The sequence below is a fragment of the Megascapheus bottae genome, chromosome 1 (genome assembly GCF_031878675.1).
Source record: "Megascapheus bottae isolate mThoBot1 chromosome 1, mThoBot2.hap1, whole genome shotgun sequence".
Taxonomy (NCBI): Eukaryota; Metazoa; Chordata; class Mammalia; order Rodentia; family Geomyidae; genus Megascapheus; species Megascapheus bottae.
This window is the reverse complement of record NC_143509.1, coordinates 59,323,374-59,343,173: the sequence shown is the minus strand read 5'-3', so window position 1 is coordinate 59,343,173 and position 19,800 is coordinate 59,323,374. Positions and strand designations below refer to the sequence as shown.

The window sequence follows — 19,800 nt, the reverse complement described above, 5'->3', positions numbered from 1 at the left end:
TTGTATCTTATCACAATGGAATCAGACTTGTTAGAACAACACAGTAAAAGGTAAAAAAAAAAAAAAAACAAAAAAACATTCAAACACTTGGAAGCTGAATAACACACTTCTGAATAACTCTTGGGTTACAGAACAAATCAAAGAAGAAATTCTCAGCTTTCTTGAATGTAATGACAATCAAAATACATCACAAAGGAACTTATGGGACACGGCAGAAGCAGTACTAAGAGGCAAATTTATCGCAACTAAGAACCCATATTAAAAAGACAGAAGAAGAGCATGTAAATAATCTAAGGAGAAATTGAAGCTCCAAGATGAGCAAGAAAAAGTTAATTCTAAAACAACTAGAAGGACAGATAAAACAAAAATAAAATTGGAAATATCAGAGATTGAAATAAGATCCACCATATATAAAATAATAAATCACAAAGATGGTTCTTTGAAAGAGTCAACAAAATTGACTGGCCCCTGGCAAGACTAATCAAAAAAAAGGAGAGGGGACTAAAACAAACAAGATTAGAGACCCTATGAGAAAAATCATGACCGATATCCAAGAAATTCAGTCTATTATGAATAAGTACTTGCAGGGCCTATCATCAAAGAAACAGGAAAATCTAGTAGAAATGGATTATTTCTTAAATAAATATAGGCTATCCACATTGAACCATGAAAAAGTAAGCAAATTGAACAAACCAATTTCATACAATGAAATAGTGGAAGCAATCAGGGAAATAACAACCAAAAGGAGCCCAGGTCTAGAAGGTTTCATGGCGGAATTCTATAAGACTTTTAAAGATGAAGTAATACCTATACTATTGAAACTCTTCTGAGAAATAGAAGCAGAAGAGGCAATGCTAAACTCATTTTATGAAGCTAATATTACACTCATCCCCAAACCAGGGAAAGACCCAACAAAAAAGATAACTACAGACCTATCTCTCTAATGAACACATATGCAAAACTCCTCAATAAAATACTAGCCAACAGAATCCAGAAACAAATTAAAAAAATTATACACTACGATCAAGTAGGCTTCATCCCACAGATGCAAGTCTGGTTTAACATTCACAAATCAATCAATGTAATACATCATATCAATCGAGCTGAGGATAAGAATCATATAATAATTTCTCTGGATGCAGAGAAGGCATTGACAAAATACAACATCGATTCGTCTTGAAAGCACAAGAAAACAATAGGATAAGAGGTACATTCCTTAAAATAATTTAAGCCATATGTGACAAACCTATAACCAGTATTATACTAAATGGAGAAAGACTAGAACCATTTACCTTAATATCAGGAACTAGACAAGGATGCCCACTCTCTCCATTTCTCTTCAATATATTCCTAGAACCCTTGGCCAGAGCAATAAGGCAAGAGAAGGACATCAAAGGGATCCATATAGAGAAAGAAGAAATTAAACTATCCCTATTCACAGATGACATGATCCTCTACTTGAGTGACCAAATAAGCTCCACTCCCAAAGTCCTAGAACTAATAAACCACTTTAGCAAAGTGGCAGGATACAAAATTAACCCCACAAAAGTCAGTAGCCTTCTTATATACCAACATACACAAACAGAAGGCAAATCCAGAAAATGATCCCATTTGCAATAGCCCCTAAAAGAATAAAATACTTAGGAATTAACTTAACCAAAGACATAAAGGAATTATTTTTTTACTTAGTGTGTATTTCTTTAATCGTGAATCACATGTAGTACATGCACATATACATAACAACCACTTCTCTTTCTTTTTTCATATATTTTCATTGTACTTAATAGAAGGGTTACATTATATTCACCAGATAGAAGGTGTATTACTTCACATACATTGATACCCTTTCTCATGCCTTGGTCCCCATTTCCTCCACCCACCCTCACCCCTCATCTTGTTTTCCCCCCTTCCCTATCCAATTTCAAATACCCAAATACAAATATATCCAATACATCAGAAAACAAAGTGAGATACTGTAAGAATATGAGATAACCAAGGGACAGCAAAGGAGATGAGAGATAACAGTACATTAAGGACAACAATCACTCATTATATGGCTTTTGTTTCTATATCTAGAAGTCCTTTCATTTAGTGTCATACTGTATGGCCTTATGTATCTAGGTTTTGTTCTATTGCAAATCTCTGCTAGGAGAGCCCAAGGTTTCTACTGGTCATGACAAATGAGGGAAACCATTGAGCCTATATTCCTGTGAGTCTTGCTTACTTCACTTAATATGATTTTTTTCTAAGTCTTTCCATTTTCTAACAAATGGGGCAATGTCATTCTTTCTGACAGCGCATAGAATTCCACTGTGTACAAATACCACATCTTGCTGATCCACTCATCAACTGAGGGACATTTGGGTTGGTTCCTTATCTTTGCTATGGTAAATAGTGCTGCAATGAACATTGTTGTGCTACTGGATTTAGTATGTCTTGTTTCTGGATGGTTGGGTAAATGCCAAGTAGTGGAATTGCTGGGTCATAGTGGAGCTCTATGTTTACCCTTTTAAGGCACTGCCACACTGCTTTCCATAGTGGTTGAACGAGTTTGCACTCCCACCAACAGTGTAGTAGTGATCCCTCCTGGCCACATCCCCTCCAGCATCTGTTGTTATTCGTTTTCCTGATCCTGGCCATTCTAACTGGAGTGAGGTGGAATCTTACAGTTGTTTTGATTTGCATTTCTTTTATGACCAGAGATGATGAGCATTTCTTCATGTGTCTATAGGGCATTTTTATTTCTTCTTCAGAGAATACTCTAAGTCTTTGGCCCATCTTTTTTTGTTTGGTTGGTTTTTTTGCCACTCCTGGGCTTGAGCTCAGGGCCTGAGCACTGTCCTTGGACTTTCTCTAGGCTAGAGCTCAACCACTTGAGCCTCAGCAAAACTTCCAGCTTTTTTCTATGTATGTGGTACAGAGGAATTGAACCCGGGTCTTCGTGCATGCACGGTAAGCACTCCACCACTAGGCCAAACTCCCAGCCCCTTTGGCCCATCTTTTGTTTCTTTGGAGATTACTTTTGGAGTGATTCAATTTTTGGAGCTGTTGATATATTTTGGATATGAGGCCTTTGTCCGTTGTATCGTTAGTGAAGATCTTCTCCCAGTCTGTAGGATTCCTAAAAGCTCTGCAGTTTAATGCAGTCCCACTTATCCAGCTTTTCCCTGATTTGTTGTATATCTTGGTCCTTATTAAGAAAGTTTCAACCTGTACCAAGGAGGCCTAGTGTATCTCTGATTGCTTCTTGTAAAGTTTTCACTGTGTTGGCTTTTACCTCTAGGTCTTTGATCCATTTGGAGTTAATTCTAGTGCAGGCTGACAAGGAAGGATCCAACTATAGCTTTCTGCAGGTGGAGTTCTGCCAGCACCATTTGTTGAAGAGGCTGTCTTTCTTCCATTCTATTTTTTGGCTCCCTTATCAAAGATTAGGTGGCCATAGGTCTGTGGTTTAATATCTGGGTCCCCAGTTCTATTCCATTGGTCTTCAGGCCTGTTCTTGTACCAGTACCAAGCAGTTTTGATAATTATAGCTCTGTGATAGAGTCTAAAGTTTGGTATTAAAATTCCTCCAGCGCTGTTCTTTCTGCTAAGAAGTGTTTTTTTTGCTATATGGGGTCTTTTATTATTCCATATGAAATTTTGGATTGCCTCTTCTATTTCTTTAAAGAATGACATTGGGATATTGATGGGTATTACAATGAATTTGTAGTTAGCCCTTGGCAAGATTGTCATTTTCACAATGTTGATTCTTCCAATCCAGGAGCATGGGATGTTTTTCCATTTCCTCAATTCTGCTTTAATTTCCTTTTTCAGGATTTTAAAGTTTTCATCGAAAAGGGTAAAGGAATTATTTAATGAAAACTACAAAAGCCTCATGAAAGAAATTAAAGAAGATACTAGGAAATGGAAAGACATTCCATGCTCATTGGTAGGGAGAACCAATATAGTGAAAATGGCCATACTGCCAAAATTGGTATACAAATTCAATGCAATCCCCATCAAAATCCAAAAGACATTGTGTACTGAAATAGAAGATACAAACCAAAGATTCATATGGAACAAGATAAGACCTAAATTAGCCAAAACAATTCTAGGCAAAGAGAGCAATGTAGGTGGTGTAACAATACCAGACTTCAAGCTCTACTATAGAGCCATAATAGCAAAAACCGCATGGTACTGGCACAAAAACAGACCAGAAGATCAATGGAACAGAATAAGAAATCCAGAAATAGAACCACATACCTATAGTCAACTTGTATTTGACAAAGGAGCCAAAGATATACAGTGGAACAAATACAGACTATTCAATTATTGGTGCTGGCAAAACTGGGCAGCCACATGCAGAAAACTAAAAATTGACCCTAGCCTTTTGCCATGCACAAAGCATTAACTCAAAATGGATCAAAGACCTCAATATAAGACCGGAAACCATGAAACTGCAACACGATAGTGTTGGAGAGACACTGGAACTCATAGGCACAGGCAAAAACTTCCTGAACAGAATCCCAGGGTCACAACAGATTGGAGAGAGACTCAACAAAGGGGACTACCTAAAAATAAACAGTTTCTGCACAGAGAAAAGCATAGATACTAAAGTAGGAAGACAGCCAACCAACTGGGAAAAGGTATTTACCGATAATACATCAGACAAATGCTTGATATCCACTATCTACAGGGAACTCAAGAAACTAATCCCCCCTCCCACCGCAAACCCAACAAACCAATCACTAAATGCGCAAGGGAACTAAAGACAGATTTATCAAAAGAAGATGTTAAAATGGCAGAAAACCATATGAGAAAGTCTTCATCATTCATGGCCATAAAAGAAATGCAAATAAAAACAACCCTAAGATACCACCTTATTCCAATAAGAATGGCCATGTTTTTGAACTCAGACAATGTCATATACTGGTAGAGTTGTGGAGAAAACCCTACTGCACTTCTAGTGGGAAGGCAAATAAGTTCAGCCACTCTAGAAGGCAGTTTGGAGATTTCTTAAAGAACTGAAAATAGACCTTCCCTTCAATCCTGCCATTCCACTCCTGGGCATCTATCATGAACATCATAACCCAGGATATGATAAGGACACCTGCTCAGCTATGTTCATCTCTGCACTATTCACAATAGCCAGGCAATGGAAACAATCCAGACACCATACTACAGATGAATGGATACAGAAAATGTGATATATATATATATGTATATATATATATACACACAGACACACAGACACACATACACACAATGGAATTCTACATAGACAAGAGAAAAGATAAAATAATGGCATTTTCCGGGAAGTGGATGAATCTAGAGTAAATGATGTTGAGAGAGACAAGTCAAGACCATAGGAACAAAAGGGGCATCGTATCCTTAATATGTGGCTATTACATCCAAACATTATAAGAGCAAGGAATCAATATTTGAATACCCAATGACCTTGGAGATATAAACACTATATTAACATAAAAATTTATGACTCTATAGATATAATGTTTTATTATATAGATTAATAAATATCTATGACATAAAAACCCTCAGCCTAATTTTAATTGTGTTCTAAAATCTGAGTGCCAGTGATTGTATATAGAGATTCTCTTCTTCAGTACTTGTTTGTTAAATACATCATTTGAAATATGATGGAAAAATCAATGTTAATAAATTTTTAAGAAAGAAAATGGAAAAAAATCATTATTGGTGCCAAGTGTGTGGCCTACGGTGTAGTAGCACACTTGCCTAGCATGCATAAAGTCCTGGATTCCATTTCTTGGTAGCACAAACACAGAAAAAGCCAGAAGGGATATTGCAACACAAATGACATTAGCCTTGAATTAGCCAAAGGATATCACCCAGTTCAAACCACATGGACAGTCAAAAAACAGAAAGAAAGAAGGAAAGAAAGAAGGAAGGAAGATGAAAGAAAAAGTAGAACGAAATAAAAGAAAATGCAGTTTTTGCCAATTCTGAGCTTGAACACAGGGCCTGAGCATGGTCCTTGGACTTTCTCAAGGACAGAGCTCCACTGCATGAGCCTTCCTGTATTTTTTCTACGTATATGGTACAGAGGAATCGAACCCAGACCTTCCCTCATCTAGGCAAGCACTCTATCATTAGGTCTATCCTGACCCAAAGAAAATGCATTTTTTTGTAAAGTGCCTGAAGTGTATTTATGACAATAACAAGAACATTTTTCCTAAGAAATCGTTTAAGCAAGGCAGGATCTTCCTATACCATTTCCCTTAGAGAAGAGATGCATTCAAGTGGCACATTTATTAACTGTCACCTGAGGCTTGTTGCCAAGCACTCTAGTGATCTAGCCTCAGGACAAGCCACACTCCAGGCAGAATGGGAGCACATAAACCTGACCAAAGACGCACATGGGAGACCCAGTCTCTGCCCCTTTCTCACACACACAGGCACCTCTCCTGGGCACACTGAACCCAGGGCAGCTCAGCCTCCACAGAAACTGACCTGTGCTCTGTCACATGTCACTTCTCATGATTCATGGAATAACTGTTACTCTGTGCTGTGATAACAGGGCTTAGAAACTATGCGTAGCAGGAGTTTCTGCTTTGTTTTCTTAGGTATAAACTCTGAGGTGAGGATCCACCTCTCAGTCAGTGCTGCATACCAACTCACGCAGGCCTTGGCATTATTGATGCATGTGAATGCATGCACAGACCCAGAATGGTGTGCCCAGGACAAGGCCATGACAAGCTTCCTGCACTCCGAGCAGGCCTCCTTGCTTCTCTAGAAGGCAACAAGTCACTGCACTGATGATGGACAGACCCAGGCCTGGAATCCGCTGAGCAGCTAGAAAGAGGCTGAGGGGTGGAGCTGAGTGCTGCAGGGGCATTAAAGATGCAATGAAAAGCCAAGCCATTGATCTGGAAGGTGAGTGGGGACAGTCACTTGGCCCAGGGCTGGTCACCCCTTCCTTCTCCCAACCCCCACACTTCTGTGGGCTGTGGCACTCACTGGGAAACAGGGATTCATTCCCAGACCACAGGGCCCTGTGTCAAGGGGAGGGCAGCTTTGCCTCCCTGATAGGCCTGGCCAGCACAGTGCACATAGGGTCTGTGGCTTTCCTTTGCTGAACTGGGTCCCCTTCTGGAGGAATGGACGCCAGCTTTGAGTCCTCATGGAGGATTCATGAGTGATCACATGTCCATCAGTGGAGCTCTGGAAGTGGCAGCTCAGAGGACCTTGGGACTGCTTGCCACACAGTGGCCACTGCTAGGACAGCTGCTCAGTCATCTGTGTTGCTGATCAGCTCCTGCAGGAGCGGGGTGGTGAAGAAGTAGGTGGAGTCTTGGATTTGAGGCACTTTCTGGGTATAGTAGGCAGTGATGCTCCGTAGCTCTGTGAGCACAGCCATGATCTTCATGAACAGGAACCTGTGGGTCAGCCAGAGGGAGAGGCTGGAGACACAGCCTCCCTCTCTCCCATCCACCTGGGCACATATGTGAGGGTGGAAGGTCAATCTCAGGACAGCTACAGTCATCCCAGAGGTGAGACAAAGCTGAATTCCTTAGTTTCTCTACCAGGGGGGAAGAATGCATGCCAGCACTTGAGGTAGAAGCTGGAATTCCACCCTAGCCACAGGCTCCAGTCCTGAAAGCCTTGAGGACATAGAGATCTTAGTGGGAAAGGCATTTATGGTACCAAATGTATTTAGTTGACAGACATCACACACATAGACTAAGGGCCAGGGGTGTGGGGTTCACTTCCTTGGTTAAAGTCCAGGAGCCAGGACCTGCAGGGTCAGATCCCTTCCTGGATTGGACTCTGCATTTGGTGTGGGGACACATCACATGCCTCCTTCCACTCCAGCTGATAAAGACAGATGGCTGGAACCTCGGGCCACCTGGTTCCATCCAGAGGGAAGACTGGCCCAGTAAAGACATGGGCACTTCAGTATCACATGTCTTTTCATCACAAAAGAAAACTGGTGTGGGCCAGGGGAGAATTTTAGTTTCAAGCCAACCCCTTAATATCAGGCCTGGTTGCCTAATCCTCAAGACATCAGGCTTTTTGAAATCTAAAGTTCTCCTGGCATGCCAGCCTTTGGACACAGGATGCAGGAATACTAAGGTCCATTGAGGAGTGGTAGCCCTTGGTGAGGCCAGTTTCCAAGTAGCATTCATGTGAGTTGCAACCAGAACCAGATACATAGTTTCTTTCCTGTCCTTGGTTTGTGTTCTACCAGGGAAATTCATAATCTCTGGTTTTGATTTGCTCTGCTTGGGTCCATGCCAGCCTCCACAAATCTGGAGAGCCCTAGGTCCTAGACTTAAGCCATGGCCCTTTACAGGACAGTGTTATACCTACTTTCTAGGAGGATTAAAGATAATAAAACACAAAAACTGTTGGGCACTATGGCTGGCACTTCCCAATAAATAATACCTGCAAGGAACACCTCACGGCCAGAGGCATTGTTATCTTCACGATCACTGTGGTTCTTTATCATCAGGGCTAGGACACCCTGTAGGAGACTTGGGGGCATCTGGTTCTTGCTACCTCATGTGATGTAGCCTCAGGCCCTTACAGGTGTCATCACAGCTGGCCTGGGGCTGGGGCTGGGGCTGGGGCTGAGCAGGAAGGGGAGGTGTCAGTGGACATCACAGGATGCAGTCCCAGAGCCTTGGAAGTCAGAGGCTCAGGCCAGTAGACAGCTGGAGGGCAGAGCTGCCAGGAGGGCCCAGGCAGCCCTATGAGCCTTCTCCCTGCCGGTTCTCACCGGTGTGCAGGCTGTGGCCGGTTGCACTCTATGTAGGCCTTCAGGGTGAGGGCAAACCTCTCCTGTAGCTGGTCCACAGTCTTGCGCTCCACTACTCCAGGGCGATCTGTGGGGCAAAGGGAAGGGAGTGACATCAGCAAGGGTGAGCTGTGCAAGAGCCTCAGTCAGGCCAGAGACCAGGAACTCCCAGCCCAGGGCCTCAGGGCTGGAGTCACCAGGCAGGCCTGTGAAGGAGGGTTGAGGCTCTCTCTGCATCACCCCACTGACCAAGGAGAAGCCAGGGTGTCTGCACCCTAGCTGTGTGGTGATGGGGGAGCCTGGCCAATGGTGGGAACCTTCCCTGGGGCGAGGGCGGGTGGGCAGGGGCAGATCATCAGAGGCCAGGTCACCAGCTGGGGAGAGCCATCACCTGGGGAGAAGAGGGAGATGGCCTGCATCAGCACATACTCCTCCTGATGCAGCTGCAGCTTCTTCAGCATGTAGTGGAATTTTATCCCAGGTTCCAGTAGAAGTCTCTGGGATTCTCCTGTGGATGGGGATATTGATGGGGAGACAGTGTCTCAGGAAGCTGACCCAGGAGCCAGGCTTCCCTAACCATTGCCCAGTCTGCTGGCCCTGCAACCTAGGCAAGAAAGTTGTAGCTCCCTTCCTTCCACCACCAGCTCCTCCTTTCCCCACCTCCCTCTGCAAGGTCACCTTCAGGGACTTCAAAACAGTAGATGAGCCGGCCACACCCCCAGGTCCTTTTGTCTGTGTTCAACAAGGTGTTGAACCTCAGTTCATACATTTCGAAAGTGGCCCCCTTCAGCAGTGCAATCTGGTCCTGGATGGGCAAATCCCTGGTAGTAAAGATGGGGAGGGGATCAGAGCTTCCAGGGAAACTAGCCAGACACCGCAGGCATAATCCAAGAGGTAAAGGAGGAAGAACAGAAGAGGTAGGAGGAGGAGAGAAGTAAAAGAGGATGGCAGGGTGAGGAGGAACAGGTGAGGCAGTAGTTGAAGAGGAACAAAGTATAAAATGGCAACAAGATCTGAGAGGGCAGAGGAAGGCAGAAGAAAGATGGGAAAGAGAGAGAAAGGAAGGGGTGGAAAGAGGGAACTAGTAGATGGAAGAGGAAGGGCAGAAGAGGCAGAGGCAGAAAGGAAGAAGAGAGGGACGAGCATCAGAGAAGAGAAGCATGAGCTGGACGGGGGGAGAGAACTGGAGAAATGAAGAAGAGCAGGAATAGAGGGTGAGAGGTAGGAGGAAGGGAAGGAGAGGCGATAGGGAAGAAATTAAGTAGGGCCAGGAAGGAAGGGGAAAGAGGCAGATGAGGAGAAGGAAGAGGAGAAAGTAGGAGTAGGTTTAGGAAGAGCAGAAGGAGCAGAAGACGTAGGAGGGAGTCCTCCAGAGGACTACTGTAATGGCATCCTGGCTACTTCCAGTCTCTGCCAGTCACAGGCCAGCCCAGCAAGTTACTGTCTCCTACAACATCCTCTCCTCTCCTCTCCTGCGGCCTTCAGGGGCCATCTAGGTCTAGTTAGCGTGACATCTGGGTGCTTAACAACCTGACCCATCTTGTCCAACTTCCCACATAGCCATTGACCTACAGTCCATGTCTTGGTTCTTCTTTCTCAACCGCACTTTCTCTATTTAGAATGCTTCCTTCACCTGAATAACTCATTCCTATTTTTCAGGACCAGGTATCTTGGCTCCTCCTATGGCTGTTTCCAGAGTGCAGAAGCCCATGGGTATCACTCGTTTCTGGGCTCCATGGGTTGGAAATAATTGCTCCCTGGTATTACATTGGATTTCACATGGGCATGTGTCTGTCCTTTCTCTCCAGGTAGCCTGATAACTTGAGCGCCACAATTAGTGCCTGCTCCCACCCTACTATGGAATCCAGGCTTTCTGCATGTGTGATTCAGCCCCACTTGTGCAGGCTCAGGAGGACAGGAGGCTAACACAAGTGCAAACACACAATGCACCATCTCTAGCCACAGAGTTTTCATATGATGGGACTGTGGTTCTCATCACACAGGGGTGCTGGGTCACCTGTTGATCCAGCTCTCATGAAGGTAGGTTCAGCTCTGGGGAGAACTGGCCCTGTGGATCCCAGTGCCACCCATCCTTCCCTTGGAAGCTATCAGCTGGAAGTCTAATATCTATCCTCTGTTCTGAAAAGTAGAATTGTGATTTCTGCCATTAAGGCTGAACTGGAAAGGGAATTGCCATCTGAATCTCCCCTAAGTGGACATTTCTTTTTTGTTTTTTTTTTAATTGTATTTTATGGTCACTGTAACGTATAGTGGAATTATAGTTACATTCATCAGGTAATCGGTACATTACTTCTTCAACATTGATGCTTCTCATGTTATTCTCACAGATTCCCATCCCTCCAACTCACTTTTTTTCTTTCTTAAAAAGCCTTTTTTACTAGGGGGACAAACTGTCTCCCCAGCAGAAAAACAAAGGGGGCCTGGACACTGAAGTCAATCCCCTAAACTCATAGGTCCTGCCTCAGCTCCTTTGAACCTCTAGGCCATGTCTTTCCTCTCCACACTCGATGTCCAGCACCATGGCCTACCTGAAGTAGGAGATGTCTTTGGCAAAGTTAATGACACCTTTTATCATGTAGGTTGACATGTCGGCCAGGTGTGGCAGCATAGGAATGATCTCTTTGCCGTCTTTGTTGTTAGGGGGATTGTAGTTCCAGACACTGCCATCTTCCCCTTGCAGCTGCAGAGAGAACTTCAATGGACACAACTTCTTCACAAACTCCCTCCAGATTAGAGATAGTTCACCTGAAGCATTCCGCAGGAACTCTGGGATCTCACAGTCACTGCCAAACATATTTGGTAGCTGGAATGCACAATCGGAGGTTGGGGACAGAAGAGTCTGTATTATCAAACAGATGATTCAATGTGTGAGTGGGGGGGTTGGTTCTCTCCCCTCTGGTGGTCCAAACATACCTCTGTTGCACACATCACCTGACACTCACAGAGAAGGCTTAAGGAGCTGCAGGTGGACAGAATAGAAACTGAGATTTCTGGGCTAATGTAATACTCTAGCCAGGGAGGGCAGATCACCTGAGATTCTTGTGCACCCTCAGGGAGAGAGGAGCCAGGCATGGCGGGCAGGGCGAGGGAAGGCCATAAGTCCAGCACACCTGACCCTGTCCTCACCAATCCCCCAATGCCATCCACAGGCTGCAACCGCTTGGCCTCACACCATGTCCTACTCGAAATGGAACCACTGGCCAGAGATTTTCCAACCCAGGGAGTCTTGCCCAATCTCCAGGAGTGCTTGGAAGTGTGCCTTTCTAAAAACTCCCCAAAGGTTCTGACCTTGCTGAGTGCAGAAGAGCCCCTCCTCCCCCCGAGTCTGCCCTGGAGGAAGGCCTGGGGAGGAGACTGGGGTTTGGAGGCTGTGACAAGGCTGGCAGGCCAGGTGCAAAGCTCTTACCCGGAAATCCTTGAAGTGGGAGAAGGTGGTGTCGAAGGTTCTGGTCTGCGCGTCCATCAGCTCGTGGATCAGCGCGCGCTGCTCGTGGGTCAGGCCCTGCGGCCCGGGCGGCTGAGCGTCCATGCGCTCCTTCTTCTTCCTCTTGATCAGGGCGCGCCTCTGCTCCACAGCAGCTTCTGACATGATCACTGCGCGGGGCAGAGCAGCACAGCGCCCTGCTCAAGGTGCGAGAAACCCAGGGCGCCTGCCATCCCACCCAGAGCTGGGCCACAAGCGCCCTGCTCCAGCTCCCAGGAGCCCACGAGTCCCCGCAGCTGCTTCCATGCTTGCGTGCAGCACCGCCCAGGCCCAAGGCATGTGCACGCCCAGCGTGTGCCCACAGCGCCCAGACACCCCACCCAGAGCGCGCACTGGCCTCCCAGGGGCTGCCTGCCCCCACCACTCACTCTCCTTCTTCATGCCGCTCTCCAGGCACTTTCGCAGGCGACAGGCCTGGCACTGCCTCCTCGTCTTCCGTGTGATCTCGCAGGTGCCCTTGCGGAAGGGGCACCGCAGCCGCACATTGCGTTTCATGGCCCTCCTGTGGGAGCAGAGAGAGCACTGGACACCGCGCATGCACACCCCTGGATATGAACCAGGCAGGGCCTCCAGGTCACTGGAGTCTCACCCTCCTTACACCACTGGCCTAGCCAGGGCTCTTCCAGGAGGGCTGGCACCCTGCCGGCCACAGGGAGAGCAGGGAGGTAACTTTCCAGCACACTGTGCACAAGGCTTGGTGTTGGCACCTAGGACTTCTTCCCTCCTGTGACACTGGACCTGGTCCAGCACAAAACTTGCCACCATGATCAGCCCAGGCCTGCAGTCTTCCCGCGTGTCCTGAGGCACACGGCTGAGTCCCATGTCCGCATGGACCAGCACTCCATCTTTAGGGCTGTGGGTGCAGGACTTGGCTTAAAGGTGCGTGAATATTCACCACCAGGAAGAGCCAAGAGGGCGCCCATTAGGCTGGCCATTTGGGAATCAAGGGAAGCTCAGGGTGGCCTTGAGGTGCCTTCATCCCTTCCTGAAGGCAACCCACTGCTCTTCCTCACCCATTCCTCGTCCCCTCCCTTCTCAGTTTGGTTTGAACTCCATGCTCAGGCACCTTTGCTGAGCTGGCTCTCATCTTCCTCATGCTTCAGCTAGACAATCTGATTCTTCTGCCCAGGCCTGTGTTGCTTTTGAGATGATATACTTTAGTCTTTCATTTTTGGGTCATCCCTGTGTTTTCAGATGAGACTATAATGTTCATCTATTCATTTTCTGCCAAACTTTACTCAACTTCCCTACAAGACTGAACTGAACACTTATATTTTGGATTTTCAAATTCTTTCACTTTTCTTGATTCATCTTTTATTCAAGAACACACCAGGAGCTAGGAAAGTTTTAGTGGAAGGGGTCCTGTTAAATCCAGGAAGAACTGAAGATGAAGGACTCCTCTGATATAGAACTGGCTTATCTGAACTGATGAGGAGAGGGTTGGGTGAGCCACCAGCACACCCACTCTCCAGACTGGAGACAGAACAACTGAGGCCCCTGAGACACTGCCTGGAGAGCTAATGGAAGATCCAGTTCCATGTGCCACTGTGTGCATGGCAGCAGGAGAGTGAAGGTTGCTGGTGTCTCTACCTGAAGAACCCCTTGCAGCCTTCACATGTCATGACATTGAAGTGATAGCCATTGGCCTTGTCCCCACACACACGGCAGATTTGAGGACTGTCATCTTCTTCGTCTACATTGATCATGGGCCTTTCTGAGTCAGAGTCTGCTTCTTCCTGGGACACAGGAGCATTGTGGCTCCATCCTTCTCCAGGTCTCATCTCCAGGTTGTCTTCTTGGCCTCTTGAACAAGGAGGGAAAAAGAACAGAGCATGAAATGGCTGGACAGTGAAGGGCTAGGGACTGCACAAGGAACACTGTGCCTTCTGTACACGGCTCTCATTTGGGTCTGATGCTAGGCTGAAGAGCTGACTGCTCATGGAAAGAAAACTGTGGGAGAAGGCTGGAATGACACTGTGACCTTCTGTCCATGACAGACCTTTGTAGTAAAACACTTCTAGGAGAGTCAGCAATAATCTAGAGGAAGAAGAGAGTTGGGAAAGGGAGAGAGGCAGTGTAGGTGTGTTCAAATTGTACTTAGTGTAGAAGAAAGAAACTTCCACCATGGTGGAGGTCGAGTGTGATTGGATAAACAATAGTTTGTGATCATTACTGGCAGCTGTGCTCAGGATGTCTTTCCAGGCCCAGGCCATCTTGACAGCGTGCCATGAGTTTCCCTTGGAATGGGAAGTGTAGATTGTGAGCCGCAAATGGCAAGTGACCCCACTGTGCTCACAAGTGTCTCTAGGGAGCCGGAGAGGTTGTGATGTGAGGATCTCACTGTCAGTGTAGCCCAGGCAGGAAAGTCCCTGAATCTCTTGGAGCAATAGTGGTAGTGGTGGAACAACAGCCTTGAGCAGAACAGTTCAGGGCCTATGCTCAGGCCCTGAATTCAAACCCCAGTATTGGCCCATGTGCGTGGATACACACAGACAAACAGAGACAAACACACACACACACACACACACACACACACACACTCACACACACACACACACACACACACACACACACAGGTCTATCTAGTGCAATCTTCCACAGATGATGCTATTTTTTCTATAATCAAAATAAAGCTCCCAGGAACATTTCCACACAGAGGATAATTTCTGTTGGTATTATCAGGAAAGACAGCAGCCAGCATTTCTTCCCTAATAGTGAACAGGGAATTAACTTGTCCTTGATCGTAGCTCTCTAGAAATGGAATAAAAGAGGTTATTAGATGGTTGAACTGCACTAATATGGAGAGTGGATCTCCTCTGAGTGCTCTAGTTATAATTTTCAGCTTATGTCAGCTTGCAGAAATAAGGTATATTTTAGTTGTTCACAAAACCCTGAAGCCAAGGATTTGATGTAAAATTCTCTTGGGCTCATAGTTCTGTCAGATTCCCAGAGAGGGTGTGTTGCCTCACTGCACTGAAGTTATGTGCATTACTTCCAAGAACTATGAGTAAAAGCTCACTAATCATGAACCTAAAAGGAATAAAACGCCACAAACAAGATTCAACCAAAGCTTACTCTACAAGTAAACATGTTATAACTCCCCCAATCAATAAACACAAACATGCTTAAATAAACATTAAAAGAGATAAGCAAAGAACCGCTAAACAAATGACCATGAAAGATGAGTAAAACTCCATGTCATAATCTGAATAGTGATTATGTGATGCAATAACATAACAATATCACTGGAGTTAGAAATAACCAAGTATGTTTGTTCAAATGCCCAGCAAAATGTGGAGGAATCGAATATTTTACTTGGTGGCTAAGAGGAAAGAAAAATTGAAGGAAGCATTCCACAGAACGCCATGAGGGATAGAAAAGGAAAGCACTAGAAAGAGAACAAGCAGCTAAAAGACAACTTGCATGGAAAACACAGGTAATGTGGTAGAAGCTGAGACAAAACAAAAGGAAAACACCCTAAGGTGGGTACAAACATTTTTATTACACATGTATATACCTATAAGTGTGTGTGTGTGTGTGTGTGTGTGTGTGTGTGTAATCCCAAAACCTAACAACAGAAGCCAATGTACAAAAACAGATTCATATCACATTAAGAACCTTTTCTATGCTAAAAAACTGGAAGAGAGAAGGAAAGTGTAATACTCTTTAAAAAGAAATGTACTTATTTTCTCCCTTATATAAATGTAACCCCTCTGTAATCACTTTTACTCCCTATCTTTCTAAACAATGAAGTAACATGACAGCTTACATTCTCAGGAGGCTGAGATCAGGAATCTTGGTTCAAAGACAGCTTGAAAAAGAAATTCTATGAGATTCTTCTCTTTAATTAGTGACCAAAAATCTGGAAATGGAGCTGTGGCTCAAGCGGTAGAGCACTAGCCTTGAATGAAAAAAGCTCAGAGGCTGGGTGCAGTGGCTCATGCCTGTAATTCTAGCTACTCAGAAGGCTGAGGTCTGTGAATATCAGTTCAAAGCCATCCCGGGCACTAAAGACCATGAGACTCTTATCTCCAATTAACCACCAGAAAACTGGAGGTGGCACTGTGGCTCAAGGAGTAGGGTGATAGCGTTGAGTTGAAGAGCTCAGGGATAGCACCCAGGCCCAGAGTTTAAGCCCCATATCTGACAAAAACAAAAAAGAAAAATGCTCATGGCTCATGCCCTGACCTGATTTTAATCCCCAGGGCCAGTATAGAGCAGAGGCAGGCACTGGTGGCTCACACCTGTAATCCTAGGTATACAAGAGGATGAGATTTGAGGATCAAGGTTCAAAGCTAACCGGGGCACAAAAGTCCCTGAAACTCCAATTAATCACCAGAAAACCAGCAGTGGCACTGTGGCTCAAGTGAGGGAGTCCTAGACTTAGCTGAAGAGCTCAGGGACAGCCCAGGCTCAAAGTTCAAGCATACTACTGACAAAGAGAGAGAGAAACAGAGACAGAGTCAAAGCCTGAGACACAGAGACAGAGATGAAGAGAGAAGGAGGGAGGGAGGGAGGGAGGCAGAGAGGAAGAGAGAATCTATAGTTGGGGGAAATATGTACAAACTGATCATGTAACAAAGGATTGCTATGTAGACTACATAATGAATTCACAAAACTCATCATAAAAATCCAATTAAGAATGGGAAAATAATCAGAATAGACACTTCCTCAAAGAAGATATATAAATGGCCACAAAATATATGAAATCACTGGTCCAAATCACTGGTCACCAGAGAGATTCCACTGGAAAAGACAATGAGATTTCACTTCAGGGTGTCTGGGGACAAGAATGAATTTTTTTTTGGTTCTGGGGCTTGAATTCTGGGCGTGGGGGCATTGTCCTGAGGTCTTCAGCTCAAGGCTAGCACTCTACCACTTGAGCCAGAGCACCACTTTCCAAGAATGATTCTTACCTAAACAAACTAAATACATGTCAGTGGGGTTGGGAATGTTGCTTATTGGAAGAGTTCTTGCCTAGCATTTATGAAACACTACATTTGATTCCTCCAGAAAGAGCCAGATATGGTGCTGTGGATATAGCCCAGGCCAGGAGTTCAAGCCTCAGAACTGGCACCAAAAACCAAAACCAAGAAAGCATGCTGGCAAGCATTCAAAGAATGGTAAACCTCAGACATTGCTGATGAGTATATAACTTAGTAAAGCACCATAGAAAACAACATCAAAGCCAGGCATGGTGACTCACACCTACAATCCTAGCTACTCAGGAGGCTGAGATCTGAGGATCAAGGTTCAAAACTAGTCTGGGCACAAAGGGACCTGAGACTCTTATCTCCAATTAACCACTAGAAAAAGGAAAGTGGAGCTTGGCTCAATGGTAGGGCTATAGCCTTGAGCTGAAGAGCTCAGAGATAGCACCCAGGAGAGTTCAAGCCCCATGACACACACACACACACACACACAAAGAAAAAGCAAAAGAAAGAAAAGAAAAAAGAACAAAAAGAAAGAAAGTCCAAAATTCCACCAAAAAAAAAAAAGAATTTCACCATATGACTCACCTTCTCCCTAATCATAAATGCACCCACAGGAAATGAAATCAGTCTTTAAAAGCGGTATCTCCACTGCCACATCTACTGAGCACTGCTCACACCATCTGAGATCTGGAATCAACTCCCATATCTGTTGATGGATGGCTAGATTAAAACATGTGGCACAGGGTTATCTTATAAAGCCATAAAAATAATGAACTCTGTCAATTCTGGGAATCATGATAATACTGAAATATATTATATTAAATGAAAGGTAAATACTGAGAAAGACTCGCCTGCTCTCCTTTATGGAGCTGAAAAAATGATTTTTTTCTTTGGAAAAGTAAGTAGAATACTGCTTGCTAAAGATCAGGAAAGGAAATGAAGAGGAGAATTAGAGACTAGATAATGGGGACCATGGTATGTTTAGACAGGAAGAAAGATTTCCAGAGTTTCAAAGGTCAACAGGGCAATTACAATCTGCAATAATTTATGATGTCTCTTTAAAATAACTAGAAGAGTCCACATGCTCTTTTATGTGTGTTTGAACACATGGAAGTGGTATTCGATTTGATCATTTTAGACTGCTTATATGTATGGCATTACTGTACTCTAGCCCTTAAAAATGCAAGTGGTATAGACCAATAACAATATTTTTAAACATATTAGTTTCAAAAGACCAATTCGATGCATACTTTTAATCAAATACAGTTGTATTTGCTTCAAAGAAAGGTGTTAAGCCTATGATATCCAAGCAGAAGAGGGTTGGAATGATGATCTCTTGTACTCAGTGAAAGTAAAATACATCTTCAGCTGTTGGAATTTTTAGTCCTGACCCGCAAAAGGGACAAGGAGAACACGCTCTGAGTAAGACGAGACCAAGAAAGGTGAGGTCCGACGGGTGGCCCACACCCAGCCCTCCCTCGCAGGAGGACAGACAGATGCACTAGGGAGATCCGTCATGGCAGGAAGTCATTTACTGGGCAAATACTATGGGTAGGTATATGATGCAGGAGCCTATCAGCATAGAGGTGGGCATGGCAGGGGAAGGTAGGTGCTGTCTGAGAAGGCGGGGGGGGGGGGCAATCCCAGAGTTAGAGGCAGCCTCACTGTACATCACAAACCACAGCCAAGCCTTCCAACCAGGTGACAGGCAGGTTGGACCTCAAGACCAGGAAATGAGCCCATTTATGTGATGTGACGTGCCCCACATTCAGCCAGGCTTTTGCAAGAGAAAAATAATAATAAAAGAAAGAAAAGAAAAGAAAAAAAAAAGGAAAATTCAGCATTTGTACTGAAAAACCATAGGAAGCACTCTGTTATCAGCATGGGAATAAACAATGAATGTGGTGTGTCTCCACAAAGGAGACATGATACTATCAGACTTAGAAGAGCACATGCACTGAAGCCACTCTCTTTGCGTAGAAGAAGGAAGAGGTGAATCAGAGTCCCTCTCAGTCACACTCAAAATAAGGTTTTCTTAATTCAAAGAAAAGCAGAGGCTACTTCCTCTCCTCCCTCAGCCCAGCAATCTTGGAAAATAACAACCACAGTTCATCATAACTCGAGGGCTGTCTCTCAAGAATAGCCACGAGAAACACATAAATGATAAGCAAGCAAGCACCACAGTTCGTGACCTGGAGGAAGAGAGCTCATCTGCTATCTTCATGTGACCATAAATGGAAGTTGGCCTTTGTGCTTTCAGGCACTCAGTCACCAGACCCAAGAGGTCAGAAGGCAGTTACTCTCACCCAGATCAGAGGTGGCAGCTGGCATCAGCTCCCAAGTACACTCTGTCCCCTTTCCAATGTTTAGCAGGCCGCAATGTTTAGAGCTCTGAGTTGACTGCCTAGCCCGGTTCAGTCCATGTAGTGTCTTGTCACCTGCAGCTTTATACTAGGAGTCCCTTGTTTGGAATGTAGAGTGTATGGTGTACTTCACAAGGGGTAGGGACATGCCTCTATCTCTCACGTTTCAGTTGGAATCAGGGTCTGATATTTCCATATTTCATAGAACTGCAGGAGGGGTGGGCAGACGCTCAGGTTCTG

General features: G+C 44.9%; 1 protein-coding gene across 1 annotated transcript; it reads right to left on the bottom strand.

Moving 5' to 3' along the window:
• Nucleotides 1-7,249: 7,249 nt before the first annotated feature.
• Nucleotides 7,250-17,872, bottom strand: LOC150069285 (nuclear receptor subfamily 1 group I member 2-like). The gene is made up of 9 exons (XM_090332226.1): nt 17,783-17,872; nt 13,854-14,066; nt 12,632-12,765; nt 12,186-12,373; nt 11,308-11,582; nt 9,437-9,579; nt 9,150-9,266; nt 8,741-8,846; nt 7,250-7,397 (listed from the first exon to the last, which is right to left on the bottom strand). The coding sequence occupies exons 2-9, from the start codon at nt 14,042-14,044 to the stop codon at nt 7,250-7,252; spliced, it is 1,302 nt and encodes a 433-aa protein (XP_090188352.1). The 5' UTR covers nt 14,045-14,066; nt 17,783-17,872.
• Between the last annotated feature and the right edge of the window lie 1,928 nt (nt 17,873-19,800).

Coding starts and splice junctions, on each gene's coding strand:
- LOC150069285 (XM_090332226.1), bottom strand. CDS start 14,044: ATGAGACCTGGAGAAGGATGGAGCCACAATGCTCCTGTGTCCCAGGAA. Junction 12,766..13,853: donor GGCTGCAAGGGGTTCTTCAG/GTAGAGACACCA, acceptor CTGCTCCCACAG/GAGGGCCATGAAACGCAATG. Junction 12,374..12,631: donor GAGCGGCATGAAGAAGGAGA/GTGAGTGGTGGG, acceptor TGCCCCGCGCAG/TGATCATGTCAGAAGCTGCT.